This window comes from Podarcis tiliguerta (genome assembly GCF_965153285.1).
Source record: "Podarcis tiliguerta genome assembly, chromosome: 1".
Taxonomy (NCBI): domain Eukaryota; kingdom Metazoa; phylum Chordata; class Lepidosauria; order Squamata; family Lacertidae; genus Podarcis; species Podarcis tiliguerta.
In genome coordinates this window covers 83,120,262-83,144,402 of record NC_139534.1, presented here as the reverse complement: position 1 = coordinate 83,144,402, position 24,141 = coordinate 83,120,262, and the positions used below count along the sequence as shown (strand labels likewise).

Below are 24,141 nucleotides of genomic sequence, written 5' to 3'. Positions count from 1 at the left end.
GACCTTGAACAGAAGAGTTACTGTGCTCTTCTTCGGCTTGCAGGCTTCCCAAAGACATTAGTTGGTCACTGTTGGAACAGTGATGACAGACCTTTGGTTTGATCCAGCAGGGCTCTTCTGTAAAAATGGACAGACATTATCACACGCACAGCGATTTGATCGCAGACCTGTCATCGCATTTCTGACCCTTAGATGTCGGATTGCAGTGTTTTCCAGAGATAATTGCAGTAACCTACGGGAAAGCAACTAAGGAGCTAAATGTAATATGTGTAAAACAAAAACAAAAAACCATACCACTCACACAGCACTGTTGCTAGGCAGATGTAAAACCAGTTCAAAGAACCATTGCCACCAAACCACCTCAAACAATCCTTTCTTTCTTCCTTTACTTATCATGCATTAGGAATCAAATGACTTCAACGCATTATTAATTCCTTGATGGCCATGGTTTAGACAAAGAAATCTAACTCACCCAAGTGAGGTAGGAGCAAAATCAATCATGCATTGGGTCCCTCTGACTAAGATTGCCTTTTTTTCTAGCTAAGGAAAGACAGAAATTCTTTGCCAATGTGGATGTTAAGTACAAAAACCCCAAATTACTGTCCATTGTGTAGCTATAAAATAAGAAGAATAAAACTTGCATGTATGTTGAGAATATTTTGTGTATATTGTTTTGGCCATCTTTATTACAGTCTTGTAGTAGTATCATTCCTATGCTGCGGAACGTTTCCTGAGAAAAAGTAGTTTGCTGAACACCATCTAAGAAGTTTGTGGATAAAGCAGGATTAGAGTGGGGGTTGTCTGCTTAACAGCTCACACTATCAATATATTTCACCATCTCCTAAAGCACAAGTTGTGGTTTGCCAAGCTGAGAGTGCACCACCCTGACAACAAGCTTTTATTTATGCAGTGGTTTTTAATGTCTCCAGTATGCTTGGTCATCCAGTTTAAGGTTTTGTTTCATTGAGAAATGTTACAAAACCAGAGTAATGAACAACTGTATAAACTCATTAATGGCTGTGTAGGGGAAATATAAAAAATGATGTATCACCTCAGAAGCACTGCTTTTTAGTGGGGTCAATTCACATGTCCAGCATTGAGTCATCATGCACAGAGAAATTGCATAGATGTGTGAACCAGATGTTTGTTCGAAGGCTTCTACCTACCTCTGTACAGTTTTCTGGTGTGTTATGCTTTAGGATTTGCCCCTCTTAAAAGCAGAGAAAATTGAATTGTAAAATTTGGTATACATTCTAGAAGTACCCTAGAAATCTATCTGAAGTGCATCTGAAGTTAGTTTATTAAATTTGTGGTGCTAAGTCATTAAATCAACATGGACTTGCTGGCCATCATTGAGAGCTTCATTGCCAGCAAATCAATCCAGTTAAATATATACTAAAGCAGTACTGTACAATGTGTTGTCCTGATACCCATGTGATTTTAGTGTAGATGCCACTGGTCAAGTCCCAATAAATCATCTTCCGCACAACACTATTGCACGGTGATCTGGTAGTAGCACAGACAAATCTACAATCTTGATTACATTTGCAGGACAAACAGAAGCATATCCAGTAAACATGAACTTGCACAAACAGAAGGTTATCCGTGAAGGACATGAAGCAAAAAACCGAGGATATGCGAATAATGATCACTGAGCACAATATATCTTAATTTTGTGTTGCTGTTTTTTACTCTGCTCTTTTATTGCTTACTACTGATTTATTGTGTATGTATTTCTATTCAAACTGCCCTGCAAATACTTTTTGACGTGTGGTATGTAAATCTATTAAACAAACATATATGCCTGGGCAAATGCCCTTTGATATATGCAGGAATATGCATTGTCTGGTGCATTTAGACAGACAACATATCTTAACAGGTTTATGGAAAGTAGCACATGAACTAGTACACAAATATAACATAGACCAGTGTTACACAAACACTTAACACTTGAAGCACAGTTTTCTCAATTAAAATTGGAGGTATGTACACATAAACATTTCTTCATCAGTGCCATGGATAGTGGACAAACATCATCCCAACTGGGCTGGGGAATTGATATTACTTCTTGGTGCCAAATCCTAACCCTGTGCTTCCAGGCCAATGTTAATGTTTCTGGGGTTCCCCCCTGCCCATCAGCTGTAGTGTGAGCTGCATCAGGAAATCCCGGTGGTGGCATTTCCCTTCCCCCCAGGATGATGTCACCACCCAAAAATTGGCAGAGAGAGGAGAGAGTAAATACTGCATGGGGCATACTTGCTCTGACAGGCAGAGGATGTTAGCTAAATCCTACAGGGGGCTTAATTTTCCAAAGCACATTTCAATTTCTCAGACAGCACAGTTTGGAAATCACTGGCAAACTTACACATATGCAGGCTTGGGTTCCTGTATACTCATTTCCCCGTGTCTCTTTTTTTCCGGAACTAAATGTTCAGGCACCTTATCTCTATCAAGAAATAGGGTTGGTCTACAGTAACAGCAACCACAAAGCACACACTTAACAAGCGTACATACAATATTCACACAGACATACCTAAAATAGGTCTCTTCTTTCCAGAAGGTTGTCTGATGGTTTTCATTTTCAGAATATGTATCCTTTTTTCCTGAAGGACACAGATGAGCACACTGAGAATAAAGCACAAAAACAACAGAAACAGAAATATAGTAGATGCTAACTTGTGCTTATAAAAAAAAAAATATTTCACTTTTATTCAAGGAAGGAACAACCAGCAATGTTCTCTTCATAAGTTATTTTATCTGAAATCTGGAATTTGGTATGGGAATAAGAGCGCAGCTGCCATCAGGGCTAACTTGCCCATTAGCTACGCTGAGACCTTTGCTCAGTTTTGCCGTACAGATTTATTTATTAGTTCTTTACCAAAATTCCTAAGCAAAATCAGCAATCATGGGATAAGAAAATGGGGGGGGGGGGGGTTTCTCTTATAGATCAGGAAGCAAAGAATGAAGGGGCCGACATGGCATCTATCACTGAGACTTGGGCAGAGGAGTGGGGTGGACCTGACTAAATTTGGCTGTGCTCAGTACAACAGCGGGCCAGATTGGAGGACAGTGGGGGAAGGGAGATTGCCATTGTCAATAAAAGTGCCATCTCTTTCCCCAGAAGATATATTGATATTTGGATGATACTAGATATTGGCATCTTGAAAAATGATCTTCGTTAAGCACAGTTCTTGATGGAGACCTGGACATGATTGAGAGTGGTGTTAGATGTATGCAGGTAACCATACATATCCCAAAGAAGGGCAGTGCCAAAGAATGCTCCAACTGTCGCACAATTGCACTCATTTCACACGCTAGCAAGGTTATGCTTAAAATTCTACAAGGCAGGCTTAAGCAGTATGTGGATCAAGAATTCCCAGAAGTGCAAGCTGGATTTCGAAGGGGCAGAGGAACCAGAGACCAAATTGCAAACATGCGCTGGATTATGGAGAAAGCTAGAGAGTTCCGGAAAGACATCTACTTCTGCTTCATTGACTACGCAAAAGCCTTTGACTGTGTCGACCACAGCAAACTATAGCAAGTTCTTAAAGAAATGGGAGTACCTGATCACCTCATCTGTCTCCTGAGAAATCTCTATGTGGGACAAGAAGCTACAGTTAGAACTGGATATGGAACAACTGATGGTTCAAAATTGGGAAAGGAGTACGACAAGGCTGTATATTGTCTCCCTGCTTATTTAACTTATATGCAGAAATCATTATGCGAAAGGCTGGAGAGGAATCCCAAGCCAGAATTAACATTGCCAGAAGAAATATCAACAACCTCAGATATGCAGATGACACAACTTTGATGGCAGAAAGTGAGGAGGAATTAAAGAACCTCTTAATGAGGGTGAAAGAGGAGAGCGCAAAATATGGTCTAAGCTCAACATCAAAAAAAACTAAGATCATGGCCACTGGTCCCATCACCTCCTGGCAAATAGAAGGGGAAGAAATGAAGGCAGTGAGAGATTTTATTTTCTTGGGCTCCATGATCACTGCAGATGGTGACAGCAGTCACGAAATTAAAAGACGCCTGCTTCTTGGGAGAAAAGCGATGACAAATCTAGACAGCATCTTAAAAAGCAGAGACATCACCTTGCCAACAAAGGTCTGTATAGTTAAAGCTATGGTTTTCCCAGTAGTGATGTATGGAAGTGAGAACTGGCCAAAAAGAAGGCTGATTGCCGAAGAATTGATGCTTTTGAATTATGGTGCTGGAGGAGCCTCTTGATAGCCCTATGGACTGCAAGAAGATCAAACCTATCAATGCTTAAGGAAATCAGCCCTGAGTGCTTACTAGAAGGACAAATCCTGAAGCTGAGGCTCCAATACTTTGGCCACCTCATGAGAAGAGAAGACTCCCTGGAAAAGACCCTGATGTTGGGAAAGATTGAGGGCACAAGGTGAAGGGGACGACAGAGGACGAGATGGTTGGACAGTGTTCTCGAAGCTACCAACATGAGTTTGACCAAACTGTGGGAGGCAGTGGAAGACAAGAGTGCCTGGCATGCTCTGGTCCATGGGGTCACGAAGAGTCGGACACAACTAAGCGACTAAACAACAACAACAAGGTAACCATACAGGTTTCATGATCCTCAGCCTGATACTATTGCCTGCTCTGAACTTGTAAGCTAATTTGCAAATAAAGCTCTGCCTTCCCCAGTCCTGCTCCAACACCTTCCTAGACAGATCAAACCATGTTTCTTCCCCCCCCCCATATTGAATTGGCTGCCTTTTAAGATGGATAGGAATGTCTGTGTGTTCCAGAGACTGGCCTACACACCACTATGAAGTCACACCCACACCATACTTTTAAAGCACATTTAAAGCACATGGCTTCCCCCAAAGTATCCTGAGAACTGTAGTTTACACCTCACAGAGCTACAATTCCAAGCAAAAATCATAGAATCATAGAATCATAGAATCATAGAGTTGGAAGAGACCACAAGGGTCATCGAGTCCAACCCCCTGCCAAGCAGGAAACACCATCAGAGCACTCCTGACATATGGTTGTCAAGCCTCTGCTTAAAGACCCCCAAAGAAGGAGACTCCACCACACTCCTTGGCAGCAAATTCCACTGTCGAACAGCTCTTACTGTCAGGAAGTTCTTCCTAATGTTTAGGTGGAATCTTCTTTCTTGTAGTTTGGATCCATTGCTCCGTGTCCGCTTCTCTGGAGCAGCAGAAAACAACCTTTCTCCCTCCTCTAGGTGACATCCTTTTATATATTTGAACATGGCTATCATATCACCCCTTAACCTCCTCTTCTCCAGGCTAAACATGCCCAGCTCCCTTAGCCGATCCTCATAAGGCATTGTTTCCAGGCCTTTGACCATTTTGGTTGCCCTCCTCTGTACACGTTCTAGTTTGTCAGTGTCCTTCTTGAACTGTGGTGCCCAGAACTGGACACAGTACTCCAGGTGAGGTCTGACCAGAGCAGAATACAGTGGTTTCCCTTATTTGACTTAAGCACAAATAATGTCCATCGTCATACTTCAGTGTACTTATAAATTTTAGCTGTGTTGCAAGATGCTATGATGATAACATGTAAAATGTCAGAACACTGCAAACTTATCTGGCACTGTTAAGTGGATACCACTAGAGCACTAGCAGTAAGACTAACGCATTGAACAGGAAGTTGGATTAAATGGTCTCCAAGACCCCTCCAATCTATGATTCTGCAATTCAGTGTTACCAGAAAGGAGTAGAAGACATAACATAGATCTGTTTTGACCTCTGTTGCAAGGCATGAGCATAGTGGAGGACAGACCAGACAGTTTGAGATAATAGGATATATAACTGGCCTTGAATGAGTGACCTGAAGTTGGAGTCTCTATCTCTTAACTTATCTAGATCACAGGTAAAAATATGCCAAAGGCAGAAATGAGGGTCAGTTTGCATAGACTGTATAATAGAAGTCTGCTGTCAGTTTCTGCAATGGATCCATAAACTGTACATTTGCCAGACAATGGGACTAGAAAATTGGAATGTGACTTAAGAGTAATTCACTCCACCATCTCTGTAATAGAAGAATTCTATAAACTTAAAATCATCCCCAGAGAAGCAGCATAGCCATTTTAGGGCAATACAGTTTGTTAACCTATTATCCTTCCAGTTAGGCAGTAATTTCTGATATTCCACATTCAGTCTTCTCTGCTGCATCTTTTTTGGTGAGGATCTAAACATCCTGTGAATAGAGTTCCATTCATGGCATGCTTCTGTTGGAGGGAAGGAGGCAGTCATTTTGCTGATCTCCCCTCCCCGCAGCAACCCCCTAGATCCCCCAAAATCTGCTCTAGTGGACTTGGGAGCGTTGGAGGTTGCTCCTGGGTGGGGCGAAATGGATGAAAGTTGTCTCTCATCCCTTCTAACAGCAGGATCTCCCTTCTGAATCAAAGACACATCCACAAATGGAAGAAGCCCCTCCATTTTTGGAAAAGTGAGTCCACATACAAGCCATTTTTTCCTGCCCTGCCTCAAGTGACATTGTGATTAGTTGCCCTCTCTCTACTTTATGAAAGAAAGGCTTTATGGAAGATCTCAATGTATTGCATAAAATTTTAACGTTCCCCCCCCCATCATCTTTTTGATAAGTACACAGATGATAGCTCATCTCTTTAGTATATCAACCACTTTTCATGTGTGAATGATCCAGCTAAAAAGCCATCAAACACAACTTCACCTTTTCAATGGAGCCAATTGATCAGGTGCAAGTGATGAGGTTTCAAGCATTACACTTTTGTGATACTTTCCCAGTTCCTTCTGCCTTTTACACATGTCATGCATATATCTGTATCTTGCTGCTTTTCTTCTCCGAATCCTAAATTCCTTCTCTAAATGCTACCCCAAGTGGATGGCATTAATTTTACGGAGGCATTTTATTTTTTTTGTGGCACACTGTTGAGATACTGTAATCTCATAGTCTTCTCAAAGTTGCTGTAGCCTAAATAGTTTTCCACTGATTTCCACTCCCCATCTATATATGTTTAATACCTGGATTGTGCAATGGTGCAATCGCAAAGATGCAGATGGCTAACCCTGCCAGGAGAACCTCCTATTATTGCTACAAGGAAAGCCATTTGTGTAATGCGGCTTTAATGTCATTTAGTGTGGTTAGCCAGGTTCCTAACACTTTTATTCCCAGCACTGCCCAAGGGCTTGAAGGGAGGAAATTGTTCAAGACCACAGAGTAGAGCTGGGACAGGCATGCAAGCAGCAGTGAGGAAGGGATAGCTTCTGCTGCTTTGCAGGATCCGAAGGTTGTCACAAGAGTGCCAACTGTGGCCTCCTGCCAGTGCTGGGACCTGATTGTAGCAGCTCAGACACACAGCATCACATAGGATTAGCAACAAGTCATTAATGAAAATGTTGAACACCACTAGATCCTGGACAGATCCTGCTAAACCCCACTTGTTAGCCACCTTCCATTGATTTTTTCATTCCTCTTGGTAGTGTTAAGCTTAGGGTCGCCGCATTTCAAAAAGTGAAAATCCAAACACAAAATTTGTTGAGTTTTTTGGCAATTTTTTTTTTTGCAAAAACTTTTTTCAAAAAAGTTTTTGAGCTATTTTTAAGGAAAGTTGCCAAAACCTACACTTCCAACACTGATTGCCATACATCCATCTTTTCCCAGAAATTCGAGTGATTTCCGCCCAGACACTGTTTCTGACAGCCAAATCCGGGTTATGTCTGGCAAATTCTGGACATATGGCAACCCTATGTTAAGGAAATGCAGATTTTCAGACAGCTGGACCTGAACATACAGTTTTTCAAGCAGCTGGGTGATGTAATACAGCATAGTCTAAGCCACATTTTTGCAATTTGCCATTATTGAAGACCTTGCTGAAACTGGTATGTGTATTTGTAAATTTGGCCCTTTTGATTGTAGCCACCTGGTAGGTATTGGCCCACAATCACCGTACCCAATGACATGGAACCTTGCTATTGCATGTATGTTGCAGGTGTATGTTTCAGCAGGCAGATGGCAAGGGTGAAGCTTGCCTCTACCTGCCTTCTACATGCTCATTAAACATGTGGAGAGCTGCTGGGAACAGTTTGGAGTATGCCATTTGAATTGGGGAGCAAGAGAGCTATGTTGTGTCTGAAACTGCAGGACCCTGAGATATAGGAGTTCTCTCTGATGCAGGGCTGGTGGAATTGCTGCCTCTTGTTGGAAAGTCTGCTTACCTCTAATCGCTCAGCTTTTATAGTGGTAAATGAAATCACTATTACAAGCAAAAGAAACTCAACCATGGATGGACAGAGAAAAATATCTGACACATTCCAAATTGTGCTGACAGATAAGGAAATTAGTTTGGCTCTTCAATATTTGCTGTTAACATACCCATGCTTGCTTCTGCTAATCATTCTGTTTTATTGTACCTCTGCTGTTCTCAGTGTAGAAGCCAGACCACCTAGCGGTACAGGTGTTTATTATACCCTGGCTCTTCCTCTAAGAATTTCAGAGTGGCTTACACATGGTTCCCTAGATGTATCCTGCCCAGATAGCTTACAAGTCCAGACTTGCTCAGCTTCAACAGCAGGACTACATCATCATGAGCCTTCAGGAGACAGGAACTCCCTATTGAACAACGAATAGAGGTTTTATATGTTAATACTAGAAGCCTCTGAGCCAAGATGGGGGAACCTAGAGTGCTTGGTGCTAAACAACAACATAGTGGGCATATCAGAAACCTGATGGAATGGAGAAAAACAGTGAGACACAGTTGTCTGTGGGTATGAACTCTGTTGAAAGGGCAGAAAAGGGCACATTAGAGACTGTGTCAAACAGGGGATTCAGTTCAACAAAGTGGAAGAAACTCTTCCACAGAATTGCTGCAGGTAACAATACCAGGCATGAAAAGTAATTTAGAACAAGGGGTGTACTATGGCTATTTGACCAAAATGATGACTGTGAGATGGAGAAATAAATCAGGGAGGTGGCTAAAGAGAAAGTGTTGTAAGAATGGGCGACTTCACCTACTTTCAGATCAATTGGGCAAATGCATGTTCAGGTCACAACAAAGACAGTTACTATTATTTATGTAGTACAGTACCATCCATCTGCATGGCATTTTACAGAGTAGAACAGGATAGGTCACTTTTTCAGAGGGCTTACAATCTATAATCTGACAAGGGAGACAACAGAGAAGAAGGTGGTAAATGGGAGTAGAGATAAACAAGGAGCAAATATGTACAATTTCAGTTACAGTGAATTAGGCTCAGTTGCAGCAGGGAGAGGAGGGGACTGTGTCAAAGGATTCACCGAAAATGTGGGTTTTGAAGAGGAAATTAGCATCACATAGATGTTCTAGGTTATGTTCCAAGATCAAGGGGCAGGAAGAGAGAAAGAGTGGTGTTATTTGGGAGAGAAGGGTAAGCTGCATAGCCAAGGGTGGTAGAGCTGGAAGAGCAATGGTGATAGGCAGGGATGGTTAAGAGCAGAGAGATGGGGATGAGATTCTACTGGAACTGTGAATGGAAAAGTTATTAGCATGAGGACATAAGGAAGGATGTCACATGATCAGGGCAGTAAAAGAGCTTTGTTTACTTCAGCAGTAGACTCCTATACAAAGGTGAGACAGTACAAACCAGAGAGAATACAGTGACAATAAACAAAGTGTGAGATTACTAGCACTAGAGATGATGTAAAGAGAGAAGCTAGATGACTTGGGCATGGACTAAATATCATTCATATATATACATATATATGTGTGTGTGTGTGTGTGTGTGTGTGTGTGTATCCCACTTGATTATAAGTAAACCTCTCTCTCTCTCTCTCTCTCTCTCTCTCTCTCTCTGTGTGTGTGTGTGTGTGTGTGTGTTAGGAGAGAGAAAAGGCAAAGAGAGAACAAAGACTCATTCCTGTCTTACAGGGTAGATTAGCGACATTGTCAATGGATATTGAGAATGAACTAGGACAAGGGGAGGAAAGTAAAGGGCCGAGGAAGGGGAAGGAAGAACTGGAATAAAAAGGAAGAGGCGGGAGTGAGAAAAAGTCAGTTCAGAATGGATGGCTTCCATTTTAATACAGCAACATCCTTCAGTCAAATTATTTTGTGTTTACAAAAAAACAAAAAGTTGTTTAAAACTCAACCTGGTAATAAGATAGTTTAGAATTTAATTTAGAAATTAAATTAAATTAAAACTCAGCCTGGTAATAAGATAGTTTATAATTTAATTTAGAAATTAAATTATTAATTATTATTATTATTATTAATAATAATAATAGAAAATATCATGAGAGAATACACACACACTGTATACACACACAATAAGTGCAAAATCATTCCTACTTAAGGATATACTTTAGGCTCTTCTTTTATTTTCCTCAAATGAACATGAAAAGTGTGTGGATCATGTCGTTATATGATTTAGTCCAGGGCTCAGCAAACTCTGGCCCCTGGGCTGGATCATGCCTGCCAGGGTCCTAAATCCAGCCCGCGCCACGAAGCCGGAACCTGCCGCAAAGCTGAGACTCCCGGCAATGGCAACGGAAGGAATAGGCTGAGTGGCGACGGCTCTGCCAATCAAACACCGCACCTGGTTTACCTCAGTGCGGCATGCGGACATCGCTGTCAATCAAACACCGCTGAGGTAAACCAGACACGGCGTTTGATTGACAGAGCTGCCACTACTCGGCCTCTTCCTCCCGCCGCCGCCGCCACTGCCCTGGTGCTCCTGTGGGCCAGAGATCAGCGCAGATGAGCTCTCTCTGCCTACCCGCTTCATGAGAAGGAGTGGCGGTGGTGGCGGTGGTGGCAGCCCCTGGCAAAGTAAGCAGAGCGCCTTCTTTCTCTAGGCAGGGAGGAAGCCAGTTTCGTGCCACCGCTGCCAGCCCTTTGGCAAATGAGGCAGGCGGCAAACCAAGAAGGCGGCTGGGGGGGGGACTACTTGCCCCCCTCGCAGTGTGCATAGGAGTTCATTTTTTTATAAATAAAATAGTCCGGCCCTCCACAAGGTCTGAAGGACAGTGGACCGGCCCCTTGCGGAAAAAGTTTGCTGACCCCTGATTTAGTCACTAGGTTATGTGCTAGATTGTAGGAAACAGTAACTTTCTTGTCTAGCTTTCTAATAGTATGAAAGCCTTGGTGTCAGAAGTAAAGTTTATAAAGCTACAAATTCCTAACGTGACAAAGAAAAGGGCACAGTTCCCTGCATCTGAAACCTTCACCTTTAGTAGTACTTTCTAAATGGAAGGAAATAATTGCCAGGCCATAAACCTCCACAAGGAAAAATGAATAATGCAGGTAAACTTGGCACTTTATGTCATGAGAAAGAAGCAGAAGAGGACCACGAGCACAACTCTGAGAAAGTTTGTGTCAAGTCTGAGGCCCATTTTATCTCCAGGGGGGAATGTGGTTTATGAGAGGATCTGCTTCTATCAAAGAGCTCAGAAGCCAAGGGATATCTTATTGAGTCATTTGTTAGGGCCTGCCTTGTATGAACACTGTGAGTTTTCTGATAAAAAGGAGAAGCATCTTAGAGATAGAACAGTTCTTGGAATTCTAGACAAAGGGTGCTCTAGAAAAAAATGCAGCTAATAAAGAACTCTTAGCTCTTCACAAAGCCACAGTGGTGGCAAAACAATCAGTGTTGATAAAAACCCAGAACAGGGAGCAAAGACAACGTCAGAGTGACTTGGAAGATGCAATTTCTACATCACAAAACCCTAGAAGCAGCAGTAGCCATTTTGAAAAGGACAAATTAATTCCTCAAGTCTCTCTGCAGGGCCATCGCAAAAGAAAGCCCAGAAAAGAAAATCCAGCAATTTGAAAAGCACTCTGCATGCTGTTTTCAGATAGCATGCACAATATATGAAACATTAGAGGGGCCCTGTAAAGGGGCACAGGGCAGCAAATTTTGCTGTTTTTTAAAAAAAGTAGTTTTGTTAACATATGTCATACCAGATACTAATCCACCTGTTTTATGAGGAATGGGGAACTACCTTGGTCAGTGGTTCGTCACACAAACCACTTGAAATCTGCTGAGGGTCTTGGTGGACCACTTAATAATTTATTTGCCTGATATAGCAATTGCAATTCCAAAGAATTCAAATTGTAATGCAATCATATACAATATAAGAAATAAAAGAAGCAATAAAATACAATTAAAAATCAATATGAGTAATCTATGTGATGGGTATGCCATTGCCTGTCTTCAACCACAGCTCTGCAGACAGGCTGCTGACAACCTGAATGACGCTTGGAGTCCACCGGTGGTACGAAGAATACAGTTTGGGAACCCTTGATCTAAGTCTAGGTTGATATTTTCAAGATATATTAACAAAAGTGCAATCAATAAACCCATTGCAATATCCACCATGGCCTGGCTTTGAGGACCAGATAAGACATTGGCTTTACAAAGATAAATGTCATTGTCATCAATGGCCCAATCATATAGTTTAATGATGCCAATAAGGTCCCATTAAGTTAGCACTGATAGAAGGAGCCATGCAATAGGTGAAGTGCTACTACAGCTGCATGGTTCAGAATGGATGCCAATCACATTCTGCTCCAGAACTCCTACCAAAGCAGAAAAACACTATGCACAACTCATAAAGGAGTGTGTTATTAGCATTTAGGCATGTAGAACTGTCTGCTACTGCCACTAGCCCTCGTTACTATCTTCAAGTAAGCGATGAGGCAGAGAGCAGAAGAACATATTTATACAGAATGAGCTACCCACTGTTCTTTTAAGCTACATGTCAACACCGGTGATTAGCCCAGCAAAGCTGCTAATGGGAAGACAAATCAGAAAACCTATTCTAGCCCTAGGGAAGAATCTCATTCCAAAGTAGCCTGGTGTAAAAAAGGTTGCTGCTTTCATATTATGAAGTCCATAGAGGTTATGAACAGTGCTGGCCCGCCCATGAGCCAGACTGAGGCAGCCACCTGAAGCTGCTTTTTGAGACACAAATGCAGGACACAAATATTGGGAGGTATCTGCTATGTTTTACTCACAGTAGACCCACACCTAAATTAGGGCCATTACTTTCAACAGGTCTACTCTGAGTAAAACTGAGGAAAACTTAGTTGAATACCAATTCTTTTGTTCCTGAGCACTAACTATGGGAATTATGACTGGAACTATTTGCTATTTCATGCAAAATAACTGGACCATTTAGTGTCATTCAGGCAAATGAAGTTATGAAGTTTATAAGCTCAAATTATTCAGGCTAAGCTGAGTTGCTGGCTGTGTTATTAACCAGTAAAATAAGGTAAATGAAATTCAAATTTAAAGGAAGGCTGCAATTTTGTATTGGGTTAATGCTTCCAAAAACTGTATTTTAAATAAAAACAATAGCAAAGATGCTATAGATCATGGTTCCATTTGAGTTTAACTCCTGGGATCTTCCGCTGATGATTTCTATGCTCATACACCAGGTCCACTGTCATATCAGAAGAGGCATGTCCAGCCATTGTGGTTTATCTCAAAGATGGAAACTTGCATCTGATTCTTGCCCTTCCCCATTAATAAAAGCACACAAAAGGCTTTTATTCTTTAGGTTCTGTTAGAAAATCTATTGCTCTTTCTCCTTGGTCCATCTTTTCTCATTCCTGTCCACTTTTTCACTTTCTAATAATCGGTTTACCATGGCTTATTAATCTGAATTGCTTGTCATATTTTTACACAAAATGCCCTGGGCACCAATTAGCAGATTAAAAAATGGTTGTTGTTGTTGTTGTTGTTAGTGGCCGCCTTTTTCAGAAATCCTGGGTGGGTCTATCAAGGACAGGTAGAAAGCACTGAAAGTCAGTTTATGATCACTCCATACAATCCAGTAGTTACAAACAGAATCCAAATGCAGATTGGACGGTGGGGAAGATGTGATTCAGCCACAGGGCTGTTGAAATCAGTGTTGTGCTGGGTAATTATTATTTACACAATGCCCCAGAAGCCAGTAGTTCTGTTTATAAAAAACAGTAAACATGGGACAGAATCCCTCTGTGAAGCTAGCAGAAGGACTAATGGCCCCCTATGTGTGCCTTTATTGATTATTCTCTCACATTCTAAAAGCGCTGAATAAAATTAAATAATGAGAATACATTTCTAATTATTTTACAAAATTTCTAGACTGCATTCCTTCTAAAAGTACCGATGTTAGTTTATGACTAAATACTTATAAAATCAGCACATAAAACAAGCAAGCGATAAAACACAATTATTGATATCAAGAACAGAACAGAAGTAGAGAGAATGACTCAACGCTTAATTGTGAAAAAGCCAACAGCCTGGGCAAATAACTATGTTGATACTTTAGATAAAGTTAAGATGGAAGGTAGCCTCACAGGCCTTCCTGGGAAATGTGCTCTCTGACTATAACATACCCTCCAACATTTCTCTGATGAAAATAGGGATGTCCCATTCCATAATGATAGTTTGACTATTTATACCCCACGCATCTTACTGGGTTGCCCTAGCAGCTTCCAACATATATAAAAACATAATAAAACATTAAACATTTTAAAAAAACTTCCCTATACAGAATTGCCTTCAGACTGCTCGGGAGTTGAATAACTCCATACCAGCCAACATTTCTCCAGTGAAAATAGGGATGTCCTAAGGAAAAGTGGGACATTCCGGGATCAAATCAGGGACGTCCCTGAAAATAGGGACACTTGGAGGTTCTGCTGTAACACTACTATGCAGTTGAGCTACTAGAAGATCAAAAAGAAAGGCAAGCATTTTTTTGTTTTGCCCATCAGGAAGACAAGGGAGGTGACCTGTCACCATATTCAGAGTTGGCACCCAACCAGAAAATCAACAAAACCCTTCCCAACTTTGCCTTATATTTATTTTTTGCTTTGACACCAATTGCCAGAAAAGCATGGGTTGTCATTTCTTTTTCAGCTGTTCTGTTTTAGCTGTTCACCTTAAATGAATGTACTGTTTTTGTGTTTGCTTGCCCCTTGCCCAACCACAAGATCTGTTCTGGGCTCTGCATGTGATTCAGAGGACTCTTTCTCCAGCCCCTGTCCAAGCGGCAGCATTGGCAATTCCAACATGATATTGTTTATGTTGTTTTATTATTAATATTTAAATAATTGCATTTTAGGAGGCACAACACATGCATGTGAATAATTCCCCCCCCCCTTTACATTGAGGTTTGTGAGAGCTCTGTGAGGAGGATTTCAATAACAGGCCCTTAGGTAAGAAGCCTCTGTGTAACCCCTACAAAGTCAACTTGTTAAGTCTACAGGGACATTCCCACCACCACCACCACAACCACTGTGCACAGATGACACTAATGGTGCCGTTTGAATTTCCTAGGTCTTGTATGTTAATTAAAAACCTACATTCATTAACGCATGCTTCCAGTTTAAAAATACTTATTCAGGGATAGCCCTGGCCATTTTGTGGGCTGAGGCAAAGGACAAGATGGTGTCACCTAATTTCCAGAAGCTGGCTCGCGCATGTGCAGGAGGGGGATTAATTTTACACCAAAATTCTTCCACAGTATCAAAGGTCCTCGGGATAGCTTTAGAATGGGCCCTGGTTAGGTTGCATAACATACAGAGCTCTGTTCCCACCACCCCACACCATTTCCCCTCCTCCCCTAGTAACTGCCACCTGAGACAGCCGTCTCATTCTTCCTAACGGCAGGGCCAGCTTTCGTTATGCTTTTTATCTTGCGTTGACATATTTAAGTGCACACAGCTGTGAGAGGTTTTTTACCATGTTGTTATTTATTTATTTATTTATTTGTCAATTTGCGTGCAATCCTTTTATCTCACTCTTCTTCTTCAAAAATAAAACAAACCCCACAAGAAACCAGAGTAGTTCATGTGGGCTTCTGAGCAAACCTTCACTGAGACACTGATTATACACAAGGCCCATAAACAGGCAAGCATTGTGAACAAGCCACTTCATAAAGTCTCCAAGTCCCACTAAATTCTTTTGGAAAACTCCTTCCCAAATACAAAACACATGTTTATATCTAGATGAGCACAGTGTGTATGTGTGTAAGGAATACTGATATATTGCAAGTAGTCCTATGCTTGCTGTGATAAGTCTACTTGGTATCTGTGAAGGGGGTGTAAGTTAAGAACACGGCACCTAGGAAGGGGATGTTAGTGATCTGCTGGCAGTTGTTTCTTTTATGAGTAATCTCACAACCATCTCCTTTATGGCAGCTGGTATCCCTTTTTAAGGAGGTATTTTCTACCTTCCGGACCCAGCCATTTCCTCCTTTCTCAATGTTATAAGCCAAGCTGGATAAAGTTGAGGTGACCCTCACATTTCTTAGCATCCTAAGGTTGCAGGAATTGAAATTCAACCAATAGACTGATGATGCTCTGTGTACATTTGTGTCAATAGCGGCATCTAAGTTAAGTGGGGGGGAAACAATGATTTGTTTAGCTAACATTTCACAGCGAGCCTCTGGAGGTTCCTATAAGTCTCTTACTTGGTCAAGTCAGTGATGGACCCAAACCAGTTGAAACTCCAAACCAGCTCTGATTATAGTGTGCAAGAGGTTTTTCCTAATATTTAGTCAAAACCCTCTTTTGCGTAATTTGAACTTGTTGCATTGTGTCTTACCCTGGGCAGAAACAAATTTTCTCCATCATCTATGTGACAGTCCTTCAAATATCTGAAAATGGCTATTGTAGCATCTGTTGTACAAACTAAACATATCCAGCTTTTTCAACCCTTCCTCGTAGGACTTCATCTATTCCTCAAGTCATTTCTGAATTCCACAGAGCAACTAGAGCATCAACAAAGCACCAGCTGTCCCAAAGGACTCAGGAATCCTCAGATTCCATTAGGTTTCAGGGATGGGACCATTTTAATAGGTCCACTATGGCTGTGTATAGAAATATCTATGAAATCTCACCAGGAAGTGAGCTGATCATTGCAGGGGAGTTTAAAACAACCCACAATCAGGCCACAATCCTTCTTCCAAGTTGACAATACTAAGTTGGGAGTACTACATGTATTGGTGGCATATTGGGACTGCCTCATGTTGTGTCAGGGCAGTTGTGAAGGTCTAAGCTCTCTCAAACAAGGCAGCCTTGGCATTGATATAGAAGTCCCTCAAGTCTCACCATCCCAGAGGTCCTTAAAATGGGGTTTGGGGCACTATCAAATTCCCAGTCTCTTTTGTTAGCCAACATCAGGTACAAACATTCAAAATTGGAACCTGTTCAGATAAAACCCTGTAAAAGGAAATACTATCCCGGTAAACCACAACAACTTCCCTTTCTTGGTCCTCAAGCCTGTTTTATGATAGACTAACCCATACACATATTTGCACATATAACACTATGAGAGCAGTGTGTGGAGGAAGTTTTTGTATATTGATGCAATGTAGAGACATCTTCCCTCCCTCTTCTCAGTTATTGCCAGCTCAGTGAAGCCATATAGTGTCATGAGTGAAATATACGTTTTGCTCTTATTGAAGCAATGTTGCAAATATAGCATTTACTCCTTTTACACAGGAGATAACAGGAACCATTCATTGGGGGGAACGACAAGAGGGGCAGTCAGGAAAAACCTATCGATGGGGAGTGAACATGCCATTGGCTCCCCAGGACCCCCAGTTAGTGACAATCAATCCTACACCTATTGGCATAGTTCTATATTGTCTTCTGTTCCTTAGTCACACCAGAGCATGACTGTGCAGGGAACTGGCCTTTTGACTGATTTTTTCCTAGATAGATAGATATTACATATTTGTATATTTTCAGTGTTTACATATAAACCTTGTTCACGGCTACTAGGATGTTCAATAATTGAACCAATTCAATTTGGTTGTAAATTGCTTTGGATAGTCTCAGACAAGATAAAGCGATTAACAAATTTAATAAATAAAAATAAAAATCGCCGTTAGATCTGGTACCAAAGCAAGTAATCAGATACATTGCAATTCAAAAAGATGTCATGCTCCATTGCTACTTGAACATTCAGTATTCCCGACTAAGTACTACAAATGGTAAGAAAGTAAACAGTGTATCTAACAAACATAACAGGAGGGCAGAAGCTTAAGACAATTCATGAAGAATAGATAATCTGGAACAATTTATCTCTGCCCACTCTAATATTAAGCAGGGCTTTTTTGGAGCCAGAACTCATCAGAACTGAGTTCTGGTACCTGTTTGGTGCGTTCTGTCACCTCTGTAGCGTTGCAGTGCCATTCCCCGACACATCACTTGCGGCTGTGGGACAGAGGTAGGGGGTGGCATGGTGCTCTCCAATGTATATTTTTTGGGTGTGGCGGTGTGGTGAGCGGGTGAAGAAGAGAAGTCCTCTCCCTTTAAAAAGCTCAATAACTTTGGGTGGGTGCTCCCCCTAAAAAAGGGTCAAGAATTTCCAGCACCTCTTTTTCTAGGGAAAAAAAAGCCTTTTTCATCTTTTGAGAATATAACTCCACAGATGTTTCCTTCCATTTGGGGAATTTATGATGAGTGTGAGGTAGGCAAGTTTGAACCCTGCTCTTACTTAAATAATTATGAAAGTACAAGCACTTTCCAAATTAGACATATATTGGAACATTCAGTGCACATCAATACTTAAAAAAGTAGATTAAGCCTATACTTTCCTACATGCATTCATACTAGACACACATGCATATGCATACACATTTTTTATCTTAGTATTCCTTAATAAATGTCTTTCAGGGCTTACACTGCAAAGCACAGGAGGCAGTAAAATTATCCTGAGAGAGCATAGATGACTGAAACAGCCTAAAATGTTATCACAGCAGATGTTATATCATGTGGCACAGCCCTTTGTGGCCAGTGTCACTGACTACAGATGGTGGACAATTTGGTCAAAAGATCTGCCATCTTAATATATCTCAGCACGCTGCAGAGAAAAGTTCTGGCTCAAACCTTTTGTTGATGTACCAAATTTCTATGGATATGGAGGGTTTTTTCTCCTTCCCCCCTTTTTTCTCTTTTCTTTTTTTTACACAGAAAGCACTCAGGCATGAGTTCTCTACTTGCTTTCCAATAGTGCTGCATCATGCAACTATTTTGAATGTTCAGATTGGCTGGTTAAGTATTCTAGAAAACCTCAGAGTTTTGAGAGAATAAATGATAAAGTAATCAGATTATAATGGCATACCAAGTAGGCCCAAAGTAAAAGAATTGTCACAGAGAATGTCATTGTCACCGGGTTATCAGCATTCCACTTGTCTCCTCAGAGGTAGCACAGTCCATGGTGTAAAACATGATCCACGAGGAGAAAAGGAAGGGCTATCAAGAGCCATCTGGATGAAGATGGGGTGCATTGGCACCAGAGGGGCTTTTATTGCCACCAATGCATCACTTGGGGGCTGACTGATTATCATTTAGCCATGAGATGAATTGGTCTCACCATCTCTAGAAATATAATAGGTACAAAAAAGATGTCTTGAAGCAGTTTTGTCCTCTAAAGTTTTGTCATAATGTACTCCTGTGGTGGTAATAACATCATAATTTCCACCAATCTTTGTTGCTATCACATGGAGATCGCTCTGGGGTTTTAACATATTGCAAGAACAGCTAATTCCCAGTCAAAGAGCCAGTGCTTTTTTCCTTTAAAAAATGTTTAGGGGTACTCTCATTTTCCTACTCTCACTGAAATATTGCCCCTCAATGAGGCCAAAGTTAGAGTTACAAAATGTTTAGGGGTATGCGTCCCCCCGCGTCCCTCCAGAAAAAAGCACTGAAAAGAGCCATATGAGATATGCATTCTGCAGATAGCAAAACATATGTGGCCTATTGCACAATACACATTAACACTGCACATTCTTATTTTTCTTGGTTACATAGAAAACAAAGCTTTGGTTATTTCACTGGGACCTGAGCAGTTATTAAGGGATAAGTGGGCAAGCCCAGTCCAGTAAGCAACAGTATGTGTACAACGCTATAGACCAAAGTGTGGATAGGGGTTGGGGCAGGCATGCTAAGCAAGCACCATTCTTGATGTCCCTGCATGCATTGTGCAGGAAGTCCCAAAGTGTTGGCTCTGCTACACCAAATGATTGAGTTCTTAAAATTCAGAGCAGGTATCATATGGCTCCCGCAGTAGTGCCAATACTGCCAACCGAAGTGGTTGAGTAGGCACATGTAGGGGCTTTATATACAATATTGTAGGGGCTTTATATACGAATAGTAATATCAGGGTGGCAAACAAAAAGAAAAACTAATGTTTGCTTATTTTTAAAAAACAAATTAATAATTTCAAAGTTGCCAGAAACAATGTCTTTCAACCACCAAATGCCTGTGTAAACGCCAATGTTTTTAGATTCTGACTAAAATAAATAACGAGGGAGACAGGCACCTCTCACCAGGGAGGGAATTCCAAATGCATTGTTCTATTTTTACTGCCAGGAGAAGAACAAGGAACTTGTGGCATTTTCTACCTAAGATGCTAAAATAACATGATCAGTCTTGGATACTATGCACCTTAGGGATGCGGGTGGCCCTGTGGTCTGAACCACTGAGCCTCTTGGGCTTGCTGATCAGAAGGTCGGCAGTTCAAATCCGCACAACGGTGTGAGCTCCCGTTGCTCGGTCCCTGCTCCTGCCAACCTAGCAGTTTGAAAGCACGTCAAAGTGCAAGTAGATAAATAGGTACCACTCCGGCGGGAAGGTAAACGGCGTTTCCGTGCGCTGCTCTGGTTCGCCAGAAGCGGCTTAGTCATGCTGGCCACATGACCCGGAAGCTGTACGCTGGCTCCCTCAGCCAGTAAAGCGAGATGAGCGCCACAACCCCAGATTCGGCCACGACTGGACCTAATGGTCAGGAGTCCCTTTACCTTTTATATTATCAACTATTCAAAATAAATTCAGGAGCCACAGTGTGTGAAATGTCATGCTATTCACTATATTGTACCCTAGTGTTCAAACACATGTTTTACATGGATGTGCACTAGAGACAATACACCATTACTCACTACAATATGATTTATTTCTGAGTAGAATGATGCTTTCAGACACAGCTGCTAGATACTGTACTTTGAGCTAAACTGAGAAGAACTGCAACACTAGCAAGTAACACTACACTGACAACATTTTAACAAAGCATTTCCCCAAAGGCAGAAATAGGGGCAGGGATTTGCAGAGATGCATACCTGGAACAGGAACCATGTAAGAAGTGGGAACAGCCACTGCTTCATTATCCCAGAATTCTAGGTATGTAAACTGATATCTGTAGCACCTAAGAAAGATGTGTTCAACCTGCAATCTCCATCTTGGAACTGAGTTTACAAGCTGACCTTATGGCTACAACTTCCAACTTATTTTTAGTACTTTTTATTTTTAACTCCCCCCCCCCCCATTCATTTCATATAATGTCTTGCCTGATGAAGAGAAGTAGAAAGCATGCCACAAACTTTGTGTGCGCGCATGCACATGCGTTTTAATAAAGATACTGCCCAACTGTGCGGTTTGGAGCTTTTTAAACTTATGGATCAACACAGCTACCTTTGATTTTTATGTACATTGATATTATCTTTCTATGAATGGCATCTCAAGTTTGAAGCTAGTTTTACCTTACATAACAACTATAAAAATCCAAATAAAGCAAGCTTAAGATGCATATTGTCTATGCAAAGCAAACAGACAATTTCTCAAGATAGACAGCTGTAAAACTGTCCATACATCTGAAAGAAAAATTAATGCTCTGAAGCCCTGCTCATCCCCTTTCCTGTCTGACATTAGGCCCCACAACACATTCTTACTAGGGCCGCCTCTCACACTTGCATTGCATACACTACGTATCTTTCACCCCCAATTACAGCTGTGCACTTATAATCTCACTTATAATTTCACTTCTGAGATTCCCCAAAATTGAATAAATTTTTGTTCTCAAGAACTGACAATGTTAAGTAATGTGAAGGTGTGCGTTTGGAGCATTTTTACAGAGCATTTTATTTCTGTGCCAGTTTTGAGCCATGCTAAGACAATTGGTTGGAAGAGGAATGGATAAATTATGAGGCAAAGTTGGGGACAACTTGCAATAGAGTTTTTCATCTGGTGACACTGCGTATATGGAACTCCCAGGCCCAAGAGGTCTTTTCAAGCAAAGTTTTGATTCTGTTGCTGCTCAGTGTGCATTGCTTATGCTGCTTTTTCTGTTTTTGTGTTTGCTTTCTTTTGGTGCTGCTTGAATCATTTGCTTTTTAATTGCAAGCCACTTTGAGCAACTCCTTTATATGGAGGGGGAAAGTGGGGTATGTTTTTAAAAAAACAAACTAAATACTATGGCGGTAAGTTCTAAATATAAATTTTGCAAATTATAAATCATGAGAAATCTATAGCTGACTGCTAAAAGGAAAGAAATTCTCACTGTTACCAGCACAACGTCTTCATGATGAAATTCAGAAACCATGTGATTTGTATTTTTTTTAAAAGGAAAAAAAGGAGAGTTTCAGTGCAAATCTATACGTGTTTACTCAGAAGAAAGCCCCATGAGTTAAATGAAAGAGCATGCAGGACTGCAGCCATAATTAACTTTTCTAATATTAACAGTTGGCACAGTGATAAAAAATGGTCGCCTGACCTGATACTTTGATTAAATGTCTCCTATTCATTGTTATATATCATTATGACCCTGATTATAAATACATCTATCCCTTCATTTAAATGGGATGTTTTTCAAAATACATAGGGTTTTGTTTGTTGTTTACTTTAAATTTTGTTGCATTTAATGAACGTGCTAGCCTTGGTGCCTGAAACGGTGTTTAGATGAGCTCCTGCCGTATGTGCAAACAGTTGTTGCAAGGGTACAAGCATCCCACATCCAGGTGATGTGACCAGTCACTAATAATTTGTTAAACAGAGGGCTACAGGTGCTATTGTAGGGCTGCCATACATTTGGGCGGAATTTCCAGAATATGTAAAAATGTCCATGAAAACTCAGGTGTATGGCAACCCATGTCGGAAGTGTTTATTTTTTGGTGAGTTTCCTTAAAAAACAACAACCCAATTTTTTAAAAATAGATTTTGCAACAACTTTTGTGCCTGGATTTTCACTTTTTGAAATATGGCAACCCTAGCTATTACTAGCTATTGCACTTGGACCTATGGATCTGGGTGATTGTCAATATCATGTCTGCAGTTAGATTTGGGATTGCTTTAAGAAGTGGAACATTTGCTGATCCTATTTATAAAATTAACCTGCTGAACGGTTTTGGTTTGGAAAAGAAGAAAGAAAAATATGACCATTTTGTTTTCTATCGTTCAAACAGATAGTCCCTAGAAAGGCCCTGGTTTTTGTTTGGTTGAAATGAATGGCACTGCACACACATAAATAAATGAGTTGGGCTCACCTGGGGGCAGAGGAGGGAGGAAGCGAGCATTTGAAATTGTTTTAAGGATTTCATAGGTGACCATGGTCACTCACCGCTTTCCCAAGGGGCGACATTTGAGGTCCCCTGTGCTCTGGCCTTGATCCCTGCCACTTGGCTGCTTGTGGGGAATTTCCCATGGTTTAGGATAACAGGGAGGATTTCCCCACCAAAAGGACAATTCAAACAGGCCAATCAGTGGCTGCACTGGGCAGCAACACCTTAAAAGGTCAACCATGCAGTGGTTACAATAATCATGCCATTTCTTTCAGGAATCTACAAGCTATTGTACTGTTGAGCACAGCACAGGAAGAGAGGTCCTGACATGAAAGAATCCCCCTCTTTTTTTCTCTTTTTATCACATGGAATTCAGAATAATTTGGCTTGTCAGTTATCTAGCTTGTGTTTTTAGTCCTCCTCCTATTATTATTATTATTATTATTATTATTATTATTATTATTATTTACCTGCCCTTCATGCTAGGGTCCCAGAGTGCTTACAACTTTAAAACACAACATTCAAAACAGTTTAAAACATCTTATAATCACAAAACTAAGGTGGGGCCTAGCAATCTACACCTCAAGTGCTGAAAGCCAGAGAAACGTGGTGCATCTTCAGCAATTGCCGGAAGCTGTAAAATGAAAGTGCCAGATACACTTCTGTGGAGAGGGAGTGCCACAGCTTAGTTTACACCTCCAAATTTGCAGTTTGTTCAAATGGAGTGGCTTTGCCTGCGACTTACCAGGGACTAATTTAATTGCTGCAGAGGATGTGTGGTGTTTGCTGACTAGCGTTTCTATGCCCTTGCTTGATAATGTCCAAATAAAATAAATGTGTGATATGACTACGTTGTGCTCGGCA

At 41.1% G+C, this 24,141-nt stretch overlaps 1 protein-coding gene across 4 annotated transcripts in view; it reads right to left on the bottom strand.

The window, feature by feature from the left end:
- Positions 1-24,141, bottom strand: part of LOC310680697 (uncharacterized protein) — a 101,135-nt gene that overhangs the window by 35,183 nt on the left and 41,811 nt on the right. For 3 of the 4 annotated variants that reach the window (XR_014512874.1, XM_083447702.1, XM_083447703.1), the window contains one exon: positions 2,534-2,625. The exons of the other annotated variant lie outside the window; for it this stretch is intronic. Coding sequence is in view for 2 of the 3 variants with exons in the window: in XM_083447702.1 (XP_083303828.1) it covers positions 2,534-2,625 (92 nt within the window). In the remaining variant the exon portion in view is untranslated. The remainder of the gene's footprint in view (positions 1-2,533; positions 2,626-24,141) is intronic. 4 annotated transcript variants of the gene reach the window in all.